General features: G+C 40.5%; 1 protein-coding gene across 24 annotated transcripts in view; it reads right to left on the bottom strand.

Annotated features, from left to right (window-relative positions):
• Positions 1 to 2,967: 2,967 nt before the first annotated feature.
• The window catches only part of ank3 (ankyrin 3, node of Ranvier (ankyrin G)), a 244,965-nt gene continuing 220,073 nt past the window's right edge, over positions 2,968 to 27,859 (bottom strand). For 9 of the 24 annotated variants that reach the window (XM_031905297.1, XM_031905294.1, XM_031905295.1 and 6 more), the window contains 11 exons: positions 24,345 to 27,431; positions 19,277 to 19,351; positions 17,939 to 18,070; positions 17,439 to 17,591; positions 14,622 to 15,303; positions 13,795 to 14,110; positions 12,347 to 12,475; positions 9,836 to 9,919; positions 9,634 to 9,705; positions 5,748 to 5,830; positions 2,968 to 4,454 (listed from right to left, as the gene is read on the bottom strand). In XM_031905297.1, the coding sequence (XP_031761157.1) occupies positions 5,765 to 5,830; positions 9,634 to 9,705; positions 9,836 to 9,919; positions 12,347 to 12,475; positions 13,795 to 14,110; positions 14,622 to 15,303; positions 17,439 to 17,591; positions 17,939 to 18,070; positions 19,277 to 19,351; positions 24,345 to 27,431 (4,796 nt within the window). In that variant the 3' untranslated portion in view covers positions 2,968 to 4,454; positions 5,748 to 5,764. Of the gene's footprint in view, positions 4,455 to 5,747; positions 5,831 to 9,633; positions 9,706 to 9,835; positions 9,920 to 12,346; positions 12,476 to 13,794; positions 14,111 to 14,621; positions 15,304 to 17,438; positions 17,592 to 17,938; positions 18,071 to 19,276; positions 19,352 to 19,886; positions 27,432 to 27,859 lie in introns of all 24 variants that reach the window. The other 15 variants (XM_031905300.1, XM_031905306.1, XM_031905304.1 and 12 more) reach the window with 8 other exon arrangements.

The raw sequence follows: 27,859 nt of genomic DNA on the forward strand, positions 1-27,859 counted from the left end.
GCGGGACTAGTGGGGTTTTGGGCGAATTTCACAATAAATCAATAAATAAAAAGTTTGGGGACCCCTAAAGGGACATTGGGACATTCGCATGACTTTGCACCATAAGCAGTCGGGAACTAATCTAGATGAAATTCGGACAGACAATGTAAAGCAGTTTAATATCTGATGAGCAACTGGGTTTATTTTAAGCTTTTGTCCCTTTTCTCTTTGGCTCATTATTCCCTTAATACCGCACGTAATGAGAATGAAGCCCGTGCAATTGTTTAAGCACAGAAAACGACCAGCTCATGAAAATCCATCTGCTTTGTAGCTCCCCTGACCTTGAAACCATCTAGAATCATTCACTGAATGAGATAGTAAAATAATGCCAAGCATCTGTTCAGCATTCCCCCCCATCTTGCTCAGTGCCCGTGCTGTGCCATGCATTCTTTCTCGGTAAATGTTTTATTGGATTGGTTTAGTGACCCAAAATATTTTCTCTGGAGGGACTTTTGCATAGATGTTTCAACTTTTTATTCCTAATATTATTTCAAAATGATTGCGCAATACTGACACACTAATCTGGTATATAGTGTTCCCCCCAAGATCCACGTCCTAGGGCAGGGGTGGGCAAACTTTTTGGCTCAGGGGCCACATTGACTGACGGGCCGTGCCAGCGTTATGCCCAGGGCTGCCATCAGAAATCACGGGGCCTCTCAGCTCCCCCCCAGCATCCTCCAGTTCCACTCCCCAGCATCCTGCAGCTCCCCACCCCAGCATCCTTCAGCCCCCCCTGCATCCTCTAGTTCCACACCCTAGCATTCTGCAGCTCCCCCCCAGCATCCTCCAGCTCCTCCCAGCGTCCTTCCCAGCATCCTCCTCAACATCCTCCCTCCAGTTCCCCCCAGCATCCTCCATCTCCCCCCCCCCAGCGACCTACAGCTTCCTGCGGCTCCCCACAGCTCCATCCTCCAGCGACCTCCTGCTTCCTCTGTTCTTCGCTGCATCTCTCCCCCGGCTCGCTTCTGCATTCTTTTATACGACCGATTAGGGCCCCTAATTAAGGAGGCCGGAGTTGGCGGGCCGGATTAAAAAGGCCAAACCTTGCAATTCAAGGTTTTTTGTGGCAATCAAAAATTTAAACATATAAAAACTAAAATTTTCACAGATCCGATCGTTGGGCCAAATGACTGCATCACATTGACGGGATACAGGCCCTTGGGATGAGGGACCACATCAACGAGCCAATTCGCTCTTCATCCCAACATAATTTTTAAACCTGCCCAATTTTCAGCCTGATATCGTCTGAGGGCCCCATACACAAGCATAACTCAGACTGTCGGCAGCTTTTATCGGCCTGTGTATGGCTACCTTAAATGCTGGAATAAAGATGAGACTGAGACCACTCCCTTAATTACTGATGTAATTATATATTTACACACATAAAGGGGAGGGCATTTCTTGGTAACTTATTGCACATGGCTTAATGTCCTATATACTGTATATTTAAATATATTGGGTGAGTGCAGAGGAACTCTTATTGTTTTCCCTTTTCTGCTATAGCTTATACAGGAGCAGGGCTCCAGCTCCATGTTGTAGCTCCCACCCTTCCCAGCTACAGTCAGGTGATCCCAGTGGAGCCAATAAAAGGGCAACCTTGAAAGCAAGCAAGTTGCAGGTAAAATTCAGTCCCTTTGTTAAATGTATAAGGAAACAATGGAATTTGTAATGAGTCAGATAAAAGTGAGTGTAGGACTGGCCAGACCGGGGATGACTGTGATGAAGTTGGCCGGCTTGAATATATTGCAAACAATCCCTGTTTTGCTTAAAGGAGAAGGAAAGGCTAATAAAGAGTTAATCCCAAACTGCAGGCATACCTTCAGTTCTCTCAATAGTGCCGTTAAGTCTCCCCATATTTCTCCCATTCAGATGATCAGAAGCCAAACAGGAAGAAAAAACGCTGAGCTGTGTAAAGAAAGTTCCCATAATGCCTCACTCCTGCACAGAGACCCAGACCCAGTGAACATGCTCAGTTAGTAAGACTATGGGGCACATTTACTAACCCACGAACGGGCCGAATGTGTCCGATTGCGTTTTTTTCGTAATGATCGGTAATTTTGCGTTTTTTTCGGCGTCTTTACGATTTTTGCGTAAAAACGCGTGTTTTCCGGCGTCTTTACAATTTACAGTTTTTCGTAGCCATTACGAAAGTTGCGATTTTTTCGTAGCGTTAAAACTTGCGCGAAACGTCGTGCCTTTTAAGTTTTAACGCTACGAAAAAGGCGCGACTTTGCGCGCAAGTGTTAACGCTACGAAAAAATCGCGACTTTGCGCAACTTTCGTAAAGACGCCGAAAAACTCGCGTTTTTACGCAAAAATCGCAAAGACGCCGAAAAACTCGCGTTTTTACGCAAAAATCGTAAAGACGCCGAAAAAAACGCAAAAAATACGAAAAAGTCGTAAAATGTTCGTTTCCAATCTGAATTTTTCCAATTCGGATTCGAAATCGTGTCTTAGTAAATCAGCCCCTGAGAGTCAGCTTCCTGCTGATTGGCTCAGATCCACATTCCTAAGTGGGGGGGGAGTGAGTTCTTTGCATTCTTGAGGGAGGGGGAACAGGACAGGGGAGAGAGGAGAGAGCTGCCTGTCTCTGGCACAGGAAAACAGCCACAACAAATCTTTTGACAGTGCAGCGTTTCTGTGAGTGCTTATGGCTGTATTTACATAGACCTTTCTGATAAAGCTTACTTAGTTTTTACCTTTCCTTCTCCTTTAAAGGGAAGAGCATATTTTGGTAGCTTAATGCACAGAATGTCTCAGTGTCCCCTATATATATTGATAATAGGTGAGTGCAGAGGGGCTATTGTATATATATATATAAATACAGTACAGTATGTGACAGAACAGCCACATATCCTTAATAGGGCTACATATTGTAAGAATTCTATATATCGGCACACCTACATAAGCACGTAGAAGCAAAATCACTGCAGAGTTTGAAACACAATTTATTTTTTTTTGTTTAAATAATCAACTAGATCATCCAGTGTTTGTTGATTCCATACATTATGTTATCAGAGCTAGTATCAATGTATGCTGTTCTCATATGAATATAATCAACAAATGAAAAGATTTCACCAAAACCCGAAGAAAAAAAAAAAAAAACGAAGAAAAAAAAAACCAAAATGCCCTTTGAAAAAACACAGCAGCATGGACAACCTAATATTACACTGCTAGAATGATTACAAGTGATCGGCTTACTGGAAAGACTCTACATCTGATAGTCAGTACACAATACAGTAAAGAACTTTACAGCGTGCTCTCTTGCCTAAAGCCTACTCGTTTCTCCTCAGTCCGTAGGATACAGGTCGTAAGCGATGGGGCCACTTCCGAAGCCGCTAGCGGTGAGCCCATCCCCCTGAAGAAGGCAGTACGATCAAAGCGCCTAAAACTCTATGCACCGTCGTACTATAAAGTTCCTTTTGTTGCCCCCCCACCCCCCACCCCGAAGGCTTTTGTTTCCTTTTTGTTCAGTGAAAAGTTGGCAACAGTGACGATATTTCATTAAAGGGCTCTGTGCAAGTAGCTAAAATATGTTATGGGGCTTGGGTTATTTTGAATTTTAGTGTAGCCTTTGCAAAGTTGAAAAAAAGGTTGGATAAAATAAGGTGAGAGACATGCACCAAAATATTACAGATCTGAAGAAAATGACCCAGTTACTAAACTACAGAATTCATATATTTTCATGTTTTTTTCCTGTTTTGCAGCAGATTTCAAGAAATTTCTGTTTTTTTGTTCATATACAAACGTCTGAATTGATAATATACAAGAATCTGTGAACCCCCCCCCGCCCCCGTGTAATCCCCTCCCCCATAGGTGAAACCCTTTCAGACACCTATCTGCGTCTGTGAATGTGTGTAGCGTCCTATCAGTAAATATTTACTAAGGATGTGTATTATTAACATGAATTCTAGTTTTGTTAGGATTTTATACAAGTGTCACTTATTTACAGCAAATTCATAGATGATTAAAAAAAAAAAAAAAAAAAAAGAAAGAAAACCGAGAGCTTTTTAGACCCTAAGAATTAGGGTTTGAGAAAAATAAGGCGAAACTGTTGCTTATTTAGTGATTATTGTGTCTCCCAGAAGTCCAGCCAATATTTCTGTCAGCTCTTCAGACCGCAGGAATTCTGTCTTCATTGAAGAGCTGTCACTTCCAGCATTGTGTCCTTTATATACACTGCATTGTAAACTGCGCACTCCTCAATCCCAGACGTATCTCCCATGCTCTGTATTATTGGTTCATGCTAAATTAAAAGGTTTTCTTGCGATAAAAAACCCATGCGGTTAATGTGAGGAAGCAGCAAAACACACATCTTTTTTTTGTTTGTTTGTTTTGTTTTTTTCAGTGACTTTCGCTATTTTTCTGTTCCTCTGTGAATGACTCCTGAATATTGGCAGTTCCCAAACACTGTCCTAGAAAAGAAAAGAGAGAGAACAATGAGTCACTGCAGCAACTTGGGAATCCTACAGTGTTCTAGGTAAGGGCAGGGGGGGCATTAGAGTGATATCCCCCCCCGTCCCAGCAGCCGATCAACAGAACAATGGGAAGGGAGCAAGATGGCAGCTCCCAGTAGGTATCAGAATAGCACTCAATAGTAAGAAATCCAAGTCCGGCTTGGGACTCCTCCAGTTACATGGGAGTAGGAGAAACAATAGGTTAGCTGAAAGCAGTTCTAATGTGTAGCGCCGGCTCCTTCTGAAAGCTCAGACTCAGGCACACTTTACTGCTGCGCTGCAAGTTGGAGTGATATCCCCTCCCCCCCTCCCAGCAGCCGATCAGCAGAACAATGGGAAGGGAGCAAGATAGCAGCTCCCAGTAGGTATCAGAATAGCACTCAATAGTAAGAAATCCAAGTCCGGCTTGGGACTCCTCCAGTTACATGGGAGTAGGAGAAACAATAGGTTAGCTGAAAGCAGTTCTAATGTGTAGTGCTGACTCCTTCTGAAAGCCCAGGGAGCAAGATAGCAGCTCCCAGTAGGTATCAGAATAGCACTCAATAGTAAGAAATCCAAGTCTTATCCTTTCCCGTTTAGATTACTACAATCTCCTACTAACCGGCCTCCCAGACTCCCACGTATCTCCCCTGCAATCCATCTTAAACTCTGCTGCCAGGATCCTCCTTCTCTCTCCTAAGAGGGAACCTTTTCAGCCCCAAGTAATCTCTCTAGCATGGCTGCCTGTTAAGCAAATGATAGCATACAAAACCCTTCTGCTAACTTTCCTCTGCTCACTCATTACATGTCTCCCTGTATGTTCCTGGTCATCTCCTTCGCTCCTCTCAGAACCTCCGTCTTTTTTGCACTATCCACACCCACTGTTCTATCTTGTGCCTGTAATTTACACGACCACTTAGATTGTAAGCTCTACGGGGCAGGGACCTCCTTCCTACTGTGTCTCATACCACATGGCACTTAATGTTTATTGTAAGATTGTAAAGCACTTCATATCCTTGTAACGCTTTAGAAATAAAGTTATACACCATCTTGCCCTACAGTCTCTACAGTCTCACCCCTACTTTACCTTCTTTCCCTCACTCTTCTAACCTTGTTTCATCTTTCCACCTTCACCTCCCTTCTCCTCCCTGGTGTTAAAGTACTGTGTGGTAAACAGCAATGTCTTTAAATTGTTAGAAATTGAATAGAATTAACAAGAATGAAACTACCAGGCACAGCCATATGTTTCTGGTGGTGCTCTAGTACACTGACCTCTTCAGATTATGCCTTTATGAGTAGCTTTTCTTCTCTATATGCCGCACTTCCTTCTTTGTCTTCACTTTGTAGGCTTCAGTCTAGAATGAGAAATAACCATGGTAAGGGTGAATTTAGCAACAGAGAATTTTATTTTATAAACTCCTAACAGAGCAAAAACACACAGTAAGTATCAGTTGCCTGAATGAAGCTCATTATCATTACTGTATACAATATACAAGCCAAGAGGTTATCTTTAATTGAACCCAAACTGTTAGTAACAGCAGAACCAAAGCATTAAAACCATGGGTAAGCCCTAAAGCCTTTTCTTAACCAATCAGTGACACACGTACAAACACCTCATCTAACATCACACAGACAAACATACTGTATTTTCAAGGCAAAATAAATTGAACATAAACATTAGTCCCAACATAGTTTTCAACAAAATTTGCTTTAAATTCATTTGTATCTAGACGTTTATAAACTAGACTAGTTTATATTATTAAAAAATAAAATCAAATAGAATGTTTGCTTGAATGAACAATGTTAGGGGTACAAATAAAGAGGGTATTTACCTTACCTTGAGCAGCATATATAAATCCTGCAATTTACAATGATTAAAAAAGTAGCGGGGTTGGCCAGCCGATGCAATCAACGGATAGGCAGAACCAAGAAAAAGAAACACTAAAGTAGTTTATAGGCAGAATGATGGAGTATTTATACAAACTTCAGAATAAGTTCTCATCAAATCAATAACTTGTAGTAAATATAGAGACACCAGAATTGCATTGATGTAACACTTTTTTCCAGGCAAAGAAGCCCTGTTTCCATGGGGTTATGAATTCATCATTCTATCATTTCATAATTTTTTATTGACAAAATCTGGGCTATGAAGAATCTCCTACTTTATTTCTTTTTTATGCTGGAACGATTTGTCCAACACAGAAAATAATTGCCCTAATTCTCCCATCTTGCATGCTTGAAAGGAAATAATGATAGTCTGGCTCTGATTGGTAGGAACCATTTCCCCAACCCAGTTAGACCAGTAGAGTCATTTAACCCCTTCCTTATCTTGTTCCATGTTGCAGTGATGGATTCTGGGACATCATGGAAAGCAGAGGGAGTTCAAGTGCCAGAATCCATCACTTCAACATGGAACAAGGGAGGGGTTGAATGACTCTATCAGCCTAAGGAGGGGTGATAAGAGTTAGAGGCTACCTATCATAGTTTCTTCTTTATCTGAGGAATCATCTGTGTTAAACAAAATATATATATATTTTTGGAAATTCAGATGTGTTTATGAAGCTTATTAACGTACACCCAACTGATGGACTTGTGTGAAAAGGGTGGCATTTTTCCCATTAAGTCCATGGTTTTATTTGTAGAAGAACAGAGCATTGTTGATCTATAATTTCCTTGTGCTTTAGAACTGCATTTTTTTTTTTTACATCAATGTAAACTTCAAGTTATGGGAGTTCAGAATGCCAGCTCCTCAACACAGGCACATATATAGGTTTCATTTGTTTAAAGTTCATTGCAGTGGCAGGTTAGAGACTCAAGCTGTGGCTCAGGATAAAAAACCCTGATGGCAACTTCCTGAGCTATGGACCCAAGCAGTCTCGTGGTCAAGGCATCTTATGAAAATAATATGTGCTTTATCGTTCCAGAATTAGGGTTGCCACCTTGCCGGTATTTGGTCACTAGTTAGGGCCGGTACCGGTATAACAAATTTATGGGCAATGTACTTAAGTCCTATAAATCCTCCCTTCACTGACCCTCTTTACTGCTGATCATCTTTATAACCCGCCTTTCCCCTGCCCATTTCCCCATGCCCTACGTCATAGCCATGCCCCCTAATGACTTCACGCGCTGCCTCCCAACCCCAAAGTCAGCATGGATAAAAAGGTGTTTACTAACAAACTAAATTCAATCTATTATATATTTAACTATAAGATATATTTATACACTACTGCCATATGTATTATATGCATTACCTACTGTATTGAAACAGGGTCATTAAGGAGGCAGTCTATAAAACCCATTGAAATTCTGGATAGGGCAGGAAAACAAGTCATCATATTAAGCTAAGATGCTGAATCAATTTCTCCTTTCTATTTGCCCATATCTCACTGCCTTGAAAGACCTTTATAGTTTTCCGTTCACATATCTAAAGGCCCCTGGTCAACTTGGTGCATCAAAACAATGGTGCCAGACAGGGCTATATGTTTTATAAAGTGAACCACTAGCTGAAGTAATTAGAAATTATCCAGATTGTAATTGGTATAAACAAGGGTTCCAGCCAATATGAAATGGAATGATTTGCAGATAATGTCCTTCACACCTTAACCAATCTCCAGACTTATCTACCTATACTGGACAAATACACCAGGATCTCAGATAATACAATAAATAGAGGCACTTCTTTACTGAATGTGTTGTGTCGTCACATGGTTTGCTGGTGGGGTCTCACACCTCAGTGAAAGCGATTATAATACAAATTAATTGCACCACCCACCCAGTGGGGAAATCTGCAAAATTGCAGAGTCTATGATATTTCTAAAGGAGCACAGGATAATGGTTTAAATGGATGAACAATTCTGGACAAGCTGTAAATTGCACAAAAGCTTTTGAAATTGCCCATATGCCATAGCATATCTGGTAAAATTCAGCTTATCAGTCCTCATCATACAATGCAAAAGAGCTGGCCTATAGGGACAGAGATACCATTCTGACCCGCCTTGTGATTCATACAAAAGGAGATTGTTATAGGCAGGAAATGGAATCCTACAGTTTGCACAGATAGCCCAATGCCATTCTGACTCAGTGGAAACATTATGCTTACATAAAGGTCAGATCACCTTGTTAATCATGGAAAAATGAATTTTTCACCTTCAGGAAGGGAAAAGTATACAAATCCCATCATTGAAATTACAGAGTTCCCTCCCTCCAGAGATATACCATGACCTGGATGAATGAAAATCTTCATAGACTCCCTCCAGTAGATTAAATATGCTCAAAATCTACACTTCTAAGTATATTCAAGGAAATGTTGAGTACCTACTATATCTATACTGCTGACTATTTAAAGAGTCCCCTGTTACTAATTTGTGTCCCTCCGCAACACCTCTATGCCCCAGAGCTGTCCCAAGGATGACAATATTCTGGGGGTGCAGGGCAAAAACCCAATATGCAGTGATGTATAAGAGGGGAAACTGTCAACCCATAGCAACCCTAACCCGCCTACTGCTAAGCTGGCCACATTCAGACCTCATCCATTAACCTGTGCCCAACGCATTTCCTCCAGTGATGTCATGGATAGGTGGCATAAAGCGATCACGGCACCAGATGGGCTAGGAAACCATCACCATAAGGGAAGGCCCATCACTGGCCCATGACCCACTCCGGGGGGGTTAATTTACCAACCCAAGCCCATCGACCAACAGGTCCCACACCAGCCCACTCACTAGGAACCCTGCCTATCAGGCCTTGGCATTGCCCCCCTAAACCTCATGTCACAATATGACAGAGGTCTTCAGATTTTTTTTGACAGGTCAGGGCTTCAGGAAGCAATGGACAAATTTTCAATGAATAGATTTCACCTGAGACATAATTTTGCCATGTGGTGTAAAAAAAACAAGTAAAGGCAAAACAACCCTATGTATAAAGAGCATCTTATATAAGTTACTATTATGACAGGTGTCTCCTACATACCATTCTTATCATGGTATCTGTGTACCAGTGGAGGCAACAGAGCATCTGTAAACAATTTGTTAGCTAACAAGGTTAATGGCATTGCAGGGCCCAGGATAAGCATAGGTATATAATATTTTAGGAGAATCAGCAGAAACACAGCAAGCCTTAGCATAAAACCAATCCTTAGCAAACCAATGCTTTTACTTGCCCCAACAGTTTCCCTTCCACTTGATTTTTTCTCATGTGAAACCACAATACGTTTCAACACTTTCCGAGTTACCTATGAGAAGTAGAGACATCAGGACTAGCTCTGATTGGACAAATATCCTTTTTAGATGTAAATATTAAAAACAGACATGCCACTACTAAGGACTCTAAGGAGGACAGAGAAATACTGGAAGGCAGTTTACTTTTCTTGTGATGATGTTGCCTTCTTCATCTGTATACTGTTCTTCTGTAACTGATTCACCCGGAATGTTTTTTGCTTGTTCCCCCTAAACACCATTGGAGTAGTAAACAATCAAATGAGTCTTAAGGCTTTCTTGTATTCACAGCACTCCAAACATGCATGTACATGACAAGCCAGCACGCTGAGCCAAACCCACCATGCACATATGGACATTACTGAAATAGACACAGTCAAGAGAAGGAGTGAGAGAACTAATAATGGGTATTGAGCATCTCAGTTCTGAAAAAAAGGCAGGACAACAATCTACAGCACATATGTCAAACACAAGGCCCGCGGGCCGTATCGGGCCCACCTGGCTGTTTTATGTGGCCCTTGGTGAGTGTGTCTAACTGTCCAGCGTGATCAATTTCCAACTAAGACTTAGTATCTTACTAAGTATCTTAATAAAACATTCGGCCCACGACTTAGCCTGTGCTTTAGATTTTGGCCCCCTTATGTGATTGAGTTTGACACCCCTGATCTACAGGATATGATATGTAATAATAGAGAGGACCATACAGTGCGGTGGTTGTTGGACTTTTATGGTTAAGATCCCATTGGAGGACAATCCTTTTCTTAGGCCCCCTACCTTTGGTCAGTCAGCCAAAGTTCCAAGAATTTCTATGACAAATAAATGTTCATAAAATAAACTGAAGAGAAAGTGGAACCAACCACCCAATAAATATCACATCTCAGGATCCAATAGAGACCCAATAGCATTCTGGTCACTCTAGAGTAACAAACCATTCAAACAAATATACCCCAGAGGGGAAAAGTAGAGAAAAGACCGCACTGCTTATGCAGCATCCCCCCATACCATTCAGTATTGTTGAAAAGAATGAAACACATTACAGCAAAACCATTACAAAAAAACAACAAAATGCAGTACAGACAACCAATGGTTAATTTACCTATTAGTGACCAGGGATAAAATCAGGGTTTTCTTTTGGAACTCCTTTTTGAGAAATGCTGTCACAACACAACCTCTAGATCACAGAGTAACTTTATAATACAGTACAAAAGTATATGGCCACCATTAGTCACCTTGGAGTTCCCTGACTTGTATGAAAGGCAATGTACAAATTGGAGAACTTCCCATCACGCTAAAGCAGTGATCCCCAACCAGTGGCTCGGGGGCAACATGTTGCTCTCAGTGCCAACACAACCAGGGAGTTATTTTTGAATTCCTGACTTGGGGGCAAGTTTTGGTTGAATAAAAACAAGATTTCCTAGCAAATAAAGCCCCTGTAAGCTGATAGAGTACATAGAGGCCCCTAATAGCCAATCACAGCCCTTATTTGGCTCCTCCATGAACTTTTATGGTGCTTGTGTTGCTGTCCAAGTCTTTTTACATTAGACTGTGGCTCATGAGTAAGAAAGGTTGGGGATCCCTGCACTAAAGTTTCCAGAAATGCATTGTAGTGTTTCTAAAGCTGGCTATAAACATTAAGATTGCTCATTTGGCAAGTGTGCCAAATGAGGCGATCTTTGCTCAATTTGTTCCCCAAAGCCAACAACTGGATCACAACAGGTACCTCTGTAGGCCTATCGAAGCAGAACATAACCCAATTTTAGGTCAACAGAGCATCAAGAGTTTTGTTGCCTGCTTATTGAGCTGGAAGTTGCCTAGATGGCAAAACAGGCTGCAGATGGCATTTACCAAGTGCCAATCCCTAACTGCAAGCAAAATCAAACAAATGGTTCTAACAGAACCAATTGCTGAGAGCCTCCTTATAATGTAGATTGCGCATACCTCAAGTATGGGAATTCTGCTCTCATGAGATAAGGTCATGCTGGAGAACTCCCAAACATGGCCTTTGCCTTTATGTAATAAGATAATGCACCCCCTACTATAAATATTATCTAGATGTTTTCTATAAGCTTCATGCCTTGTATACATGACTTGAGATTTACAGTAATAAATGCCACATATGTCCTGTTATAAATATTCATCAGAATATTAAAAGTAACCTAGAAATTTCATGACATGTATTACTTAGCCTTTAGTCTCGACTATATATTTTTATATGTTATTACAGTTCTCATCCTACTTAATTTACAGCTGGTGGGAACATTTTCCCATATATTTATCCTCTACTTATGTCTTGTGCTTTATTTCGTATTGCTTACACTTTTAAAACTGAATGGCCCAAAGCTTTTTATCCATTTTATAAAAGGTTACTAACAGAGAAGGTCAACTTCCACTCATGTTATTTTGGTAATTTTACAAAGATAAGAAGAAAATGGATACATTCTGGTACAATATATAATACAATATATATTGGTAAACCCTTTTTTCAACTGCAATCATGCAATCATTTTCTGCACTTAGAGAACTGAGAAGAAGCATACAATTGCTATCTTTTGTGTTTAGTTCTAAGAAATAAACAAACCATGCGTATAACGCGCAAACTCCCCGCCCCAATGTTATCGCTTAGCTTTCATTCCTCAGGTAGGTGGAGGCACCAGGTACCTTTAATATCAACCGCCGTCTCGTAACCTTCGTGGTGATTCTCTCTGCCTCATCTGAACTTGAAACACTCTCATATTCACTGTCACTAGAAGCCTGATAAATGCATTTTAGGCAAGTTTTACCAGCAGACTTAAAAGAAAAAGAAATAGTTTATCCACGAAACAGGAAGGAAACAAATATTTCTTGTGTACACAAACAAACGAGGCACAAGTAAACACCTGACATATTTATATAGGCAATAAGTGAAGAGACCAATAACTGTTGCAACCTAGATTGAAGCACACAGATGCAACATGATGGCACAAAAGAGACATTTGGTTCGCTGATACCTAATTGTGCTTTTAGGCCATTACAATGGCTTTATATCCCTGCCTGGTATGTGTTGAAAATAGCTACAACTATAATAGAAATGTACTGCTTATACTGGGTTTATTACTCTAGTTCTTGTATGCTTGTGGTTTGTCAATTAAGTGCTACGGATGGAGTACAGGGAATTCAAGCAATATCATATAGCTTCCAGCCAGCATGAAATAATAATGCTCCCTTCCTCCAACTGGCCAAATGTCATGACGTGTATGATGTCTCCTACCATAGCATTATCTATAGCAGTGATCCCAAACCAGTGGCTTCCTTGAAAATCCCTTAGATCAGGGGTCCTCAAACTTCTTAAGCAAGGGGCCATATCATGACCCCTCAGACTGTTGAGGGGCCGGAGTGCCATCAACACCAACCCCCCCCCTTCCTGTCATCAAACTGTCCCCCGTTGTCAAACTGTGTGGGTGGCCCACTACTGCATTCTTTTCCAGCATCCCACCCCAGCATTCCGCCCATCCACCCTCCAGTCTCCCGCGATCCGTTCATTCGGCCGTCCACCCTCCAAGTCCTACCTCTTCCAGTATCCCCCCCGGTCTGCCGTCCATCTCTGCGTCCTCCCTCTCAGCTCCCCGTCCCGCTCCCCGCTGCGTCCTCTCTCTCCGATGCCAGGTGTGAGGACGGGGGCCAGCGGGGGGCCGGGTAAATTCCCCGGGGGGGCTGGATCCAGCCTGCAGACTGCTGCCTTAGATATTGGTCCCAGTGGCCTCAAAGCAGGTGCTTATTTTTGAAATTCTGGCTTGAAGGCACATTTTGGAAGCATGAAGACCATGTGTACTGACAAGCAGAGCCTCCTGTAGGCTGCTAGTCCATATAGGGGCTACCAAATAGCCAATCACAGCCCTAATTTGGCACTCCCCAATAGGTTGGGGACCCCTGATCTATAGTATGCCTGCTTCCATCTGTATTTTATTAATTGTTATGTCTGAGTGTCTAAGTGAAACCACACATGACGGCAATACATATGCATAGCTGTAAATGTTTCAACAAGCATCTATTTATCCTGATTGAATGTCATCATAAGCCATCTTCACACAACTGACCAACTCCCAGATTCCATCAACAAGCAACTATACCTTTTGGTCTGAAGATGATCCTTCTTCCGTGTGACCAGACATCCTTTTTGCGCTAATAGGTAAAGAGCTTTTATGCTCCCCTATTACTGCCTTGCTCGTCACTTCATGTGATTTTTGATGGACCGTCGTCGGTGAGGTTTGTTCCCCTTTCCCTTGAAGTGTTTTTGGCTTCATACACTGCTTCTCATTGGTCTTTATATTATCAGTCTCTGGAGCAGTGGATCTTGTCTTGCCCTCTGTTATAGACTCAGATGGGCTAACGTTTGATTCTAACCTTCCAACTTCTCCTTTAAGATAAGAGGTAATTGACTCATGGCTACAAAAAAGGGGGAAAAACAGTATAAGATGACCACAGTACAAACTGATATTTGGGGATTGCAAAACCATTTGGTACAAAAACATGGACAATTATTTTAAAACCATAAAGGCCTAGTTCACCTTCAAATTATCTTTTTGGTGTAGACATTAATACTGTAAGGCAAATTGCAACTAGTCTTCATTTTTTTATGGTTTTTTAGTAGGGATGCACCAAACCCAGTTTTTTGGGTTCGGCTGAACCCCTGAATAATTTCTAACTGATAAAGAGCCACCTATCTGGCTGCATTTGCCCAGGCGTGCTTCCACTATGCCTTTGCATCAGATCAGTAAAAACAGCACAATACAATCCATATGGATAATTTAAAGAATAGAGAGATATAGTAGACATTATAAAAACAGAAAAATATGAGAAAATGTTTCTAATGTAAAAAAGAACACTGAATCATATGAGGCAGTACAAATGGTGGCGTATTTGCAAACATGAAACATCAGAAGCAAATAGAACCTACCTGTCGTCCAGTCTTTCTAAGAGTTCACTATTCAATTTGCGATCCGGCGTTGGTGGCTCCACAAGCATGCTTGACGCTTCATTGGGCCAACCTGTAATCGAAGACAGCTCATGTTCGGCTAGTTCAACATTTTTAAGAATGTTTTGTACTTTCTCCTCAGTCATCTCCTCTGATTCAACTTCTTCGTCAAGGTGAAGGTGCTTAAATAGTAATTTAAGCCTTTCTTCAGTCATCTCCTCCTCAGACCCAGACAATTCTCTCACATACTTTTCAGCCCGAACTCCTCTTTGATTTGTTTCTTCGTAGGTTATTTGGTGTGACAGTTGGGCTGGTTTTTCTTCTCCAGCGTAGTCACCTTCAGGCTGGGGCTCATCATTCAACTGAACATCATCAAATCTGATTCGATGAATGGGTATTTCATAAGACCCATCAGGGCTCTGAATAAGATAATCAGGCCTGCCGTCATCTAGGCATGTGTCTTCTGCAGCCACCACTGGTGGTACCGATGAAACATCGCCATTTCCCTGAGCACATACTAACACATCACTCGTTCTACTTGGAGTTCTAAGGGGTGACTCTATACTAGACATATCACTAAAGAAATCATCTTGGTGAAGGGGGGAAGGAGGCACATAACGCAAACCAGTAGGAGTTTCCAGTTCCACTTGAATGTTTGGATAACCTAAGGAAAACAGTACACTTGGCCTAAATGAAATGGATTACAAATCAACATAAAATGCATGCACACTGAATGTTAAGATTAAGAAGAAAACAAAATATGTAATATGGAACAGTATGAAATGTGTTACATCATGAATACATATAATTTATATCAAGCTAGAGAGTAAGAATGTAGTAAAGAGCATGTAGTATGAGTATTCAGCACAGATGTTAGCTCCTAAGAACGGCAATGTAATACGTTTCCATAACAATGGTGGAATAGATACAAGGACATGGAAACTCTTCTGACAGGAATCAAGTGGGTTCAGAGTAGCAAGACTTTCTGTCTATACTGAACTGAAAGAACAAGAGGAAAGGAATCTATAGTATCTAAGGGAGACAGTGGGTAGAACAGAAACAGGGGCAAAAGGTTGCTATATATATATCTCAGGCACAGAGAAAATAATTGGATGAGTTGAATGGGACGAATATGATGATCGAGGAGACGCCATTGACATAGGTAAGATCACAAACACTGAGAAAAGAAAGAATAAGCCATGATGAGACCATATGTATAAATGCTAGCGGTAGGGTTATACGCTGGACAAAAAGAACATGAGAATAATGAGTGATCAGTCGCTACACTTGGTTACAGATGTCACTATCTATGAAAATAAGGGTGATGTTCCATTTCATGTTTTGGATTTTTAGAAAAGGAGCTCAGACTGACAATAGGAAGTAGAGATGGGCACAGGAAATTACTAGCGTTGGTTATGAGTTGGTAACATGCTGGAGAAGCTAAATTATTAACTCATTGCATAAAGGGACCACTGTCACTATCCTCAGTCTCCCAAAGAGTGTTTAAAATTAGAACTGCCTGAGAACTGCCAGTTTGAGGTCCATTGGTGGAGGCAATTATACGTAGCTTTGGTTTTTTTTTTTAAATGTCTAAACTTGAAATAACAGTGTAGACTTTACCTTGATAAAATGTGCTCGGCTCATTAAGTGCTAGCTTTCTTGTCTAAACTTTGCATTATGTTATTGGCCCATGTAAACAAATAGAATTTGTTACATGAATGCAGCAAGATGAAAACCATGTGAATCACAACAAATGGGTCCTTCAGCCAATAGCAGGTATTCACTAAGCAGAGTTTGTCTGTTCGAGAGAAAAGCAGTAGCAGAAGTCTGGTCTTGGAGAAGCATGCAAAGATTCAGAGGAGAGACAGGGACAGAGTAGCTATCAATAAAGCCTGCAGAGGAGGACTGACAAACTGTGTTAGCTGACCAACAAATACAGAATATTTCATTAGTAGGCAGAAACTTTCTTCAAATGACAGGTTATTAATTGCAAACTTCTAAACACATTGAAAAGAATTAGCTTTTACATGGAAGACTATTTTGTCACATGCAATTCCTTATTATACCTAAACGAGGTCCTCGTGACTACAGATATCCCAGTAGGATAAATATGATATATAATTTAGAGGTAACCAATACCTTCTTGAGTGGCTATTGTTCTTACTGGATATTTCATGTTAGTACTTCTAAAGATACTTTAGCGCCCTACTAAAGGGGTTTCTCATTACAATGTTAAAGACTTCTTTCTGGGAAGTTACCTATCCCAGTGTAGGAAGGCCTGAAGAAAAGTTGGCCATACATGTTCAGTTCCGTTTGCTTGGTGGTGTTGCCAAGCGAGCGGATCTTCTCCACTTACGGGTGGGCGATATCAGGAGAATCCAGGGCCAAACGATAGAATTATAATGGCGGGTATAGGCAAAGTCGGTTCGGGGACCGCATCAACAAGCCGATGCAGTCCCTGATCCGACTAAATTTTTTAACCTGCCCGATTTCAGGCCAGATATCGGTCGGTCAGGCCCGTCGGTAGTGCCAATACACGGGCCTATTATCTGGCGAATCGGTCTAAGGGACTGATATCGGCAGCTAGAATCGGCCCGTGTTTGGGCACCTTAACAACATGATCTGCAAGATCGTTAATCCAATCAAGCAACCCCCCCCCAGAAAGAAGTAGAGCGCTTTCCTTAACATAAGATATATTTCTATTCATACTCTATGACCAAAAGTATTCCTTTGCCACTGTAACTGTTCTGGGAAGGATTTCTACAAGATTTTAAAACACTGTTGGTTGGATATAGTTACCATCAACTGCGGGATCCAGGAAAATATTGTCATCTGCAAAGCTTCTGGTGCCACTAATGTTTCCGTAGTCAAATATGGGCCCTTCCAGCAACGTGACAATATCTATCCGGTTGATCTTTGTCAGGACATTAGTTAAGGCATCAGCTGAAAAACCAAATATCAAATACAGCAACTTATGAACGGAATGTACAAGTTCAACAAGTTCATTATTATTTTGACTTTTTCTCAGGTGACTGAGGACATGTTTTATGTGCAAAGCATGTATCTATCCCTAAAATCCAAGTTGCTGTGAAAGAACTGCTTGTAACACTTATACAGGATAAAGTTTCCAAACTCAACCACAATGCAAGAAAACTAAGATATAGAAAAAGGGACTGAACCCAAAATATAAAAAAAAGTTCCCATTTAGGTTGTGTACTTTTTAAGGCTGATGATCGATACTGTATTTTAAGACTTGCCTCTAAAGTGTCAACCTCATTTTTTACAAAACTGATACTTACTAGTTGCATTTTTCCCGTCTCTTACAACCCATTTCTTCAGCAACATAAAGCTTTGTGCCGTTAGTGAATTGGGGTTCTCAACTCGGATTTGATTAATTTCATCAACAGAAAAATTGAGTTCTCTTGCAAGCTCTGTAAGATGAAAATGTTTGGTTTTCACAGAGTTCAACACAAGTTCCTATTCCAACAAAATGGTGAAGCAAGTTAAAAAGCCTCCATTGACGTCTTAACAAGTCATAATTTTTTTTTACTAATACAGGATCCCTTATCCAGAAACCCATTATCCAGAAAGTTCAGAATTACGGAAAGGCCATCTCCCATAGACTCCATTATAAGCAAATAATTCAAATTTTTCTCTTTAATAATAAAACAGTACCTGTACTTAATCCAAACTAAGATATAATTACCCCTTATTGGGGGCAAAACAGCCCCATTGGGTTTATTTCATGTTTAAATGATTCCCTTTTCTCTGTAATAATAAAACAGTACCTGTACTTGATCCCAACTAAGATATAATTACCCCTTATTGGGGCAGAACAGCCCTATTGGGTTTATTTAATGGTTAAATGATTCCCTTTTCTCTGTAATAATAAAACAGTACTTGTACTTGATCCCAACTAAGATATAATTACCCCTTATTGGGGGCAGAACAGCCCTATTGGGTTTATTTAATGGTTAAATGATTCCCTTTTCTCTGTAATAATAAAACAGTACCTGTACTTGATCCCAACTAAGATATAATTACCCCTTATTGGGGGCAGAACAGCCCTATTGGGTTTATTTAATGGTTAAATGATTCCCTTTTCTCTGTAATAATAAAACAGTACCTGTACTTGATCCCAACTAAGATATAATTACCCCTTATTGGGGGCAGAACAGCCCTATTGGGTTTATTTAATGGTTAAATGATTCCCTTTTCTCTGTAATAATAAAACAGCACCTGTACTTGATCCCAACTAAGATATAATTACCCCTTATTGGGGCAGAACAGCCCTACTGGGTTTATTTCATGGTTAAATGATTCCCTTTTCTCTGTAATAATAAAACAGTACCTGTACTTGATCCCAACTAAGATATAATTACCCCTTATTGGGGGCAGAACAAGCCTATTGGGTTTATTCAATATTTAAATGATTTTTAGCAGACTTAAATTATGTAGATCCAAATTACGGAAAGATCCCTTATCCGGAAAACCCCAGGTCCCAAGCATTCTGGATAACAAGTCCCATACCTGTATAATTTTGTTTTCATATACATGGAATGGTGGATAAATGCCCCCCCTACATGGATAACACTCATTTATATGATCAAATAAACTTTAGACAATTCCCTACTTACCAGTCCAGCTAAGTCCCAAATGGTCCGCAACGATAGCCATTCGAATGTCTGTGCGCTCACATGGACTCTGTGGACCTAGAGTTTATAAGAGCAATTAAGCAGTTATTTTTTTTTAATTAATTACCTTTAGAATAGTGTATATATTTTTCTTTCAAACTATCTAGTGCATCTGCTCTGTGTTTGGTAAGTGGCTGACAGTGAATAGGAGCTGCCTTTGTATGTTGTACAAGTGTGTAGCATAAGTAAAAACTATGTGGGTTTTTTCTGTTTTGGAATGAAACTAAACATGCCAATTGTGTGTACAGATGATTATTACAGGTGTAAAATGGTGAAATTGTTCAGATCTATATGAAGATCGTCTGCACTCAATGTCCTCCACATGCTTCTTTAACTGCCTACAGTGTGCGTTTGGACAAGAACAAGAACAGAGAGTGTAAGACAACAGACACAGATGATAATGAAGGAATGGAAACTAACAGAGGTCACTTCACAAGCAATCACATGACAGCTCATGCACTAAGGCCAACAGATCGAGAGGTTTACAAACTAGGCTGGATTTCCACGATGTGAGCTAGGAAAGCTCCAGAAACCTGACTGCCTTTATTCTCACCAGTCCTTCTATTGCTCCTTCTCTCCCTGTCGGTCTTTTCAATCTTTGATTTTAAAGGCGCTGCGTCTGCTTTCATTTCTTTAGCAGACCTCGATGTAACTGAAGGCTGGGACACTTGGGTGGCTTCAGAGACAGATGTGTTTCTTGATGTGCTGTCTTCTTCGTCAGACCCCTCACGGTGTGCGTTTTTCTCTTCCTCAGAGAGACGGTCCACAAGCTTTAATGTCTCACCACTAATTCCCTTAAAATATTCAATAGAATGTTTACAGACCTCACTGAACTCATATTTCTTTACTTTGGCTGTTGAAGTGGCATTGGGTGCAGATCTTACCTTGACTGGTAATTTGGAGGGAGCCTGTTTAGCTGCCTCCTTCTCTAACTGTGCCTGCTTCTGCTTTGGTGTCACGTATTTTTGCACTGGAGGATTTACTCTGTTCAGATTTTTTACTGGGATTTTAGATTTAATGTCTGCATTGGTTATAAATTCCTGTTTTGTGCATTTTTCACCCTTACTAGGTAATTTCTTTCTGCCAGATATAGTGTTTGTGTGACTAACCTGGTTAGAGACAGGCCTTACAGCCTTAACAGGCAATTTAGATCTTGGTCTATTCGTGATTAAATCTGTTGTTTTCTGTTCCCCTTTCTGGAGCTTTTTCTTATCTCTGTCACCATGATGATCAGATGATCCCACCTCTTTCCCTATGTTCAGCTTTATTTTGTTCCCTTTCATTTCAGGCTTGGTATCAGCCTCCTTACTAAGAACCAGATTAATAGTGTTATTATTATTTACATTTATGGCAGAAAAGTCCAAATTGTTGTTGTTGTTATAATTTTCTGCCTGGAAATCGTGTATTTCTATCTGGCTAATAAAGGTATCACTGCTAGATAGTTTTGTTAATGAAATTTTGTTATCATTATCTAAATCTGATACAGCCTCTACTTTGTCTGCCACTTCTCCAGTGCCATCTTTCTTCGTAGACATTGTTGAGGCAGAAATGCCCATCTTTATAGGTGTTCTCAATTTAGGATCAGCTTTAGAAGTGGTAGCTGCTGATGACTTTTCCAGTGAATTATTACCATTTGTCCCATCGAGGCATTCGCCACTGGACTGGATGACAGAGGTATGTTCAACTGCAGATGTTTCTACTTGTTTTTCTATGATGGGTTCTACCAAGATATCCCCTGACTGTGGAAGTGTGATGGCAGTAATTTTGTCCCCTTCCCCCTTGTCCCCTGACTTCCCTTCAGAATTATGCTCACCAATCTGAAAAAATTGGAGTCTTTCTTCAACAAAATCCCTCTTGCTCATGTCAATAGCACCACTGCGAGTCATCTCAAACATCTTCCCTTCGTGAAATGGGAAGGGGTTGGGCTCACTAGTTGGTGTACTTTCATCAGTAGGGGTTCTTGCAGGAGTAGTGTCTGGTGTAGTTGCTTGAGATCGATCTTCTACTGCCAGACTAAAAGGCTTAGGATCTTCGTCCTTGGATTTTGTTTCAAATACATCGTCGTCTCCGGCTTTGCTGGACCAAGGATCAAAGTCTAGGCTCTTTGTAGCCACAGTTTTAAAAGGTGTTGCAAACTCTTCATCCACCTTGTAGCTGAAATATGTATCCGGAAAAATGGGTCTGTCCGGGTGCCTTCCTTCCAAAGTGAAAAACTGAACTCCTGGTTTTTTATCTCCTTGTTCGTTTTTCTTGATTTCACTGTCAGAAACTTTTCTACATGGCTTATATTCCTCTGTTACCACTTTCTCCTCTTCAATAACTTCAAGTTTACTTTGACTAAAGCTACGATCGGTGTGTTTGAGAACACCCTCTTTGGCCCAGGGCTCTTTTTTCATGTCATTGTCTTGACTCAGCGTAAGCTTAGAATCGCTTTCAGTTAAACCATCATCTTCATCCTGCAGATCATAGCCATCAAGAGAATCGATCTCTGTGGCATCAGTGTCATGTGAGAATTCTGCAGTGGTTGCTATGGAACATTCTGTAACAGACTGATCATTACCATTACCATTTTGTTCTACATCATTTGATGGTGAATTCAAACCTTCATCTAGGTCCTGGGATTGTTTTGCAGAAGATTTTCCTGAGGTATTTATTTTCACACATTCTTTAATTTCTTCATCTTTTATTTTGAAAGTATACTTTTTAACAGCAAAAGGTTGGAGAACTGATTCATCATCACTTGAATCGCTGGCTTCGAACTCCAGGGGTACAGGAGAGGGAGGCTGCACTCGTATGACAGGCTCAGCTGACAAATATTTATCATGGTCATCTTGTAAATTTACTTCAGTCATCTCCATCTCACTATCGGTGGAATTGTCATTCTTTTTACTAGAATCACTAAGTTCACTGTCTAAAGGTGGTGGAGGTGGAAACTCAATATAAGCAACTCTATTGTCCTTCACTCTTTTGTTTGCTTCCTTGCTAATATTAATAGGATGGGGAATGTCAGTAGGAGGGGACCCTGGAATAACTTGCTTAACAGAAGGTAGTTTTGTTAATTCTTCCTCTTCTGACTCCTCAGATACCTCAGGTATTGGACTTGGCTTTCCTGGTATATATGGCATTAATGAGTCAGGGGTTTTAGAGTTAAACTCATAGCTAACTTCCTCTGAACTAGGGGTTTCTGGAGTCATGGGACTTTTTCCTGAACTATCTATAAATGAAACTTGTTCCAATGTATCATCTTCTGGGCTTCCTTGTGGAGACGGTGGTTGTTTTTGTGGTTTAATTGCAAAGAGTGTACCTCTTGCTTCTTGTACGGTTCTACTCTCTTGACTTACAATCTTTTTAACGCTCCCCTGCTGAACTTCTTTTTCAACCTGCTTGCCTACTTGTACGATACTAACATAAACAGGTAACGTTTTTATCTCTTTTAAAACCTCTGTACCTGCAACTGAAATTTTCCTGTTTAAGTCATCGGCTTTGATTTGATTGGCTAATGCAGTAGTACTCTCTTTTACAGGGCTGAATTCTAAAGAATCTGGGGACTTAACAGGGGATATCTCTGAATCTTCATTAGAGGGCGATAACCCTAGATGATCTTGGGTCTTGGGCAAATGAATATCAGAACGCCTATTGCTTTCATCAGTTACAAAAGCACAATGCAGGGTTTCAGGTTTACTCTGCCTAAACATTGGTATAGTGGGTGCTTTTGTCCACTCTGTTTCAACTTTTGTCAAGCTAGTCTGAGCATCGGAGCTGTGAGATGACTTTTTCTCTTCGGTTACTCGAACAGGAATATGAGATATGCAGCCTCCTTCCTTTTTGTGGCCATTTTTTTCATCGCTGGTAAATGCTCTGTCCTTGCGAGCAAGGTCTGTGTATAAAACTTTCTTGGAAGGAGATTTTACATAGTTGGATTCTCTTGAATCAGATCCATTTTTTGGTAAGAATTGCTCTTTATTGAGTTCCAGGATTGCAGCATGTGAGCTGCTATTTTCAGCTTCCTTATTCTGAACAAATACATGTGTAAGGTTTTCCTTTGCTGTCTTATTATTATTGATAACAGGTGCCTCCCATGTTCTATAATGCTTTTTGTCCAAGGTCAAGGAGGATCCTGCAGAGTCTTTATTACTAGGTGATATGCTTACTTGCTGCTCTGAAAATTGGTCCCTTTTCCCTACAACTGCTTTATCTATTTTGGGATCTACAAAAACAGCTGTATTTTTTATCATTTCCTTGAATTTTAAACATTCTTCATTAATAGACTCTTTTAACAAGGCCATATCCCCATTTATATCATCTGCAGTCTTTTGTTTTTTGTCATTGGCGTGGAACTGAAAAAATGGCAGCCGACCGTCCTGCGTTTTTTTAACAGGAATTTTAGATGGGGATTCTTGCTTTTTCTCTTCCTGGACATTGTCTTTATTTTTTAAATTAATACTTTGTTCAAATTTTAGTTTTATAGAACTGAGTTTTGACTGTTTTAGTTGGAATCCGGACTGGGAGACTGGCTGCTGAGAGCCATATTTAGAATCTTCTACCCTCTGCTCGAACATTCTTTTTTCAGGACTGCAAGGTAAACTTGTCGCCTTTCTATCATCAGCTATGTTGAAACACTTTCCATCATATCCAAAGTGATGACCTTTAGTCCAGTCATCACTGGAAGTTCTCATATCTGTAGCCAAAGTTTTTTCTGGGCTACTGCTTGTAGAACTTGGACCTGAACTAAATTCTCTACTACACTTTTTGTGTGGCTTTTTTTCTGGAGATTGCAGTTCATCATTTAGCTTTTCGGTTTTGTCACGGAAAAATTGTGAAACTTCTGTTAACTTTTCTTCAGCCTCTTTAACAGTCCTGTCCACCCTGTCGTCATACAACAACTTTTCTCTACCTCTGTCTAACCTATCCTCAGTAAAACGCATCCACATTGCATGTTTAGGACTCTTAGGGTCTCCTGCATAGTGCAACACTGTAATCTTATCAAAAGCATCATCGCCAGATATTTTACCTATGCCATTTTCAGAAACATCTTTGTAAATTTTTGATAGAATGTCTTTTTTGGGTGTAGTGATCAGTTTCTCCCTGGAAAGTCTTTCTTGACGCTGTAAGTCTGTGCCAAGGAGTAAAGCATGGTCTGCGGCTGACTCCTCGGTATCAGAATGTGAAATGTCTACTTTTTCAGAAAGGAGCATCTTTTCTGCAAATCTATAAGACTCCCCTCTGAGTTCTGACAGATCATCATCATGGTACTCTACAGAGTGCTGACTCAGTAATTTGAGTGTTTTATAGGAATCGTCGGAAATAAGCTGAGCTGAACTAGGACGACTGTCTTCTTCTTGAGAGACTGGAGTATTTACTCGTGAAGATTCCAAGTAAGATGGAAGAGACTCTTCAGCTGTAAGCTCCTCCTCTTCTACTTGCCCATGGTCTTCTGAACATGGAAAAATACTTCTTTCAGTAATACCATCTTTGATGTTATAATCTACCTGACTCAAGTCCCTCTGATAAACATACATTTCTTTTTCAGGGTGTTTTTTTGTTTCCCTAATTATGACTTCTGTAGGCTCAGCCTGGTTACCTTTTTCAATATGCACTTCTATAATGCGTTCCAGCTTTGGCTTCAATTTGCCGTCCCTCTCAGAATATGGATGTGAGGTTTCAGTGCACTTTTGAACGTCTGTTACTGAAGTCTTATGTTCAAACAGACCTGCAAGCTCTTTGGAAGGATCACGGCCTGACTGAAAGGCTTTCATTATATCGTGGACAGACATTGTTTCCTCGAGTCTTTCTGATTTATTTTCCATCACTGGTGGTGAATGATACACCATTCTGGTTGTAGTGGTAATATGAGTTTCCTCTTTAACTCGCATGCCTTTGCCCAAAACACCTTTGGGGTCATCGTCGTCAATTCCTGCTTTTATCTGGAAGGCTTTACTTTTGACTTTCATTGATCCAGGGCAATTTTGTTCCAAATCCATGAAAGCTGCATCAGGCTTCACGGGTGGAATTTCCCCTTTTTCAGATTCTACAATGTCTCCAGTTGTCGGTTCATAGCTCCTTATGACGTGCACAACTTCTGTCCTTGTTTCTGTTATGACAGGTGGGATGGGTACATCATGAAAAAGTGGTTTAGGACCTGTGCTTTCAGCACTTTGTGGGGCTGATGGTGTTTTTTCACTTCTTGTTTCAAAACCACTATCAGACAAAGGACTCTTGTCTTGTTCATGCTGTGAAAAGTCATCAGGTGATTCTAAATTCATGTCAGTCCCAAACACAGAGTCTGAAAGTTTACATAACTCTTTTTCTGAAGCAGAGGGTCTCATGGAGGATGGAGGCATCTTAAGTTTGTGCTCCTGTAAAGTCATTGCTGGTTTCAAAACCCTTTTTTGTCTCTCTTCCCCATCTTTTTTGCAATCATCATACCTGTACTTTAGGGTTGAAAATGTATTTCCCCCAATGTCATTAGTCAAATAATCAATAACCTTTGTCAGGTTGTAGTCTTTTTCTGATAAGGTTCTTGTTTTTATCTCGACTTTATGTGGTGCATGTGTGTTTGCAAGCTGCCTTGCTTCTTCAAGTTCCTCGTTACTAAATTCTACCCATTCATCTTCCGGTGAGTGTCCAGCATGACATGTAGACAACTTGTTTTCGAGAAACACGTCTTTTTTTAAAATTTCACTAACTTTCACTAAATCTTCTTTTACTTTTTCGACCAGTTTAAATGGCTCCTCATCCTCAATTCTAGCTTCTTTTGCGATTTCAGGATGAAATGCTTTGTCATCTGAAGTGTCAGTTTGTAAAATTGCTGTCATCCTTATCAAATCTTCTTTCATGTCTGCAACATCTTTCAGTATCTCCTGACTAGAGGATAATGAAGCAGTGGTGGCTAACTTAAGTGCATTAGGGGCTAGAAATAAAGATGTTTTAGCAGGAGTTGAAGACCACTGAGAAGGAGTCTCAGTGGTTAAGTTTTTTGATGGAGACACAAGAGCAGCAGCTGATTTTGTCAGTGAAGCAGATTCGGAAAGTTTTTTAAGGGTTGGCTCTGACAATACATTTACAACAGAATATACTGGCACAGTTATTGTTGATGAAGTTACAGATGAGGTAGTAGAGGCAAGTGTAGACCTAAATGATGTGTAAAGTGCGCTGGCAGCAGGATTTCGTATTGACTGAAATGCAGAAGCTGTTGAAGAAAAAGACCTGAGAGGTGAATATGGCAGTGGAGTAGTAGAAGAGACAGAGTAGTTTTTCTCAACTGCATCTATAGTTGCATTAACAGTGGATGTTGCAGATTTTGTCACTGCAGCTATCTTGTCCTGTATATGGACAGCTGAACCATTAATATAATTTGAACATAGTGGATATTTTAATGGTGATGCAGATCCATTAACTAAGCCAACTTCACTTGGCCCATTGGCAAGTTTTAAGGGTGAAGATAGAGAAGTTGCCATGGTCACTTTCGTAGAAGAGACAGCAGGAGAGACAACTGATTTTAGAGGAGAAGATGAAAGTGACCCTGCAGATGTAATGATGGATTTGAAGGGCAAGCTTGAAGAATACATATTTATATTTGATTTAGGGGATGCTGGAGGTGTCATTGTAATGGATGATCTTTCTAAAAGGGACCCAGCAGTAGTCACTGGAGAAGTTCTGGAGGCAAAAGGAGAGCTAGAAGGCAGCCCTTTGAAAGATGTAGTCTCTGCTATAGTAGAAGCTCTGATTGGTGAGCCAGTGGAAACTTGAATTGCGTAGGGAGACTGCGTCACAACCGTTTTTATAGGTGAAGCAATTGTCCGAAATGATCTAATTGGAGATGCTACATCGCTAACAGATTTAATAGAAGAAGTAGTAGAAGCTCCTAATGTGGATTTTATAGGAGAAGCAGATGAACCAGACCAAATTGATTTTAATGGGGATGCTGAGGGCGTATTAGAGGAAGAGCTTGATAGAGAGGTAAAGCCTGATTTGGTTTGTCCAGGCACTGTAATTGGAGCAGTCGTCCATGACTGGTAAGGTCTTGTTGGAAAGCCTGGCTTGTATGAATAAGTAGTAGGAATGGGTCTTGTGGATCCTGGGCTCCGATCAAGCGGTTCTTTCATGAGTAAATTAAAATTAAAATGCAAAATTAACAAAAATGATTGAAGAAACAGAGAGACCAGAGAAGAAAAAAAAAAGATTGGTCAGTAAAGATTATAGTATTTCAAAAGCAAGTACAATTGTTTTATGAGTCAGAATTGTGATGATGGAGAAGATGGGTTGAAAAAAAAATAAAAAAGAGAAGGGGATATCCTTTGTATGAAAATGAGCCAGCAATGTCAGCAACATAAAATGATGGACAGAAAATATACGCAGCAAACAAACAATGAAGGACAGAAACACAACACATAGAACAATGAGTCAAATATTCTCCAGCTACTCAAACTTCCTATTGACTTTCTGATGTGCTTGTTTAACGTTACACAAATTGCACGGCCCTGCCGATTCCTGCCAGATATATTTGTGTAGAGTTAGTAGTAAAAT

Source organism: Xenopus tropicalis, chromosome 7 (genome assembly GCF_000004195.4).
Source record: "Xenopus tropicalis strain Nigerian chromosome 7, UCB_Xtro_10.0, whole genome shotgun sequence".
Taxonomy (NCBI): Eukaryota; Metazoa; Chordata; class Amphibia; order Anura; family Pipidae; genus Xenopus; species Xenopus tropicalis.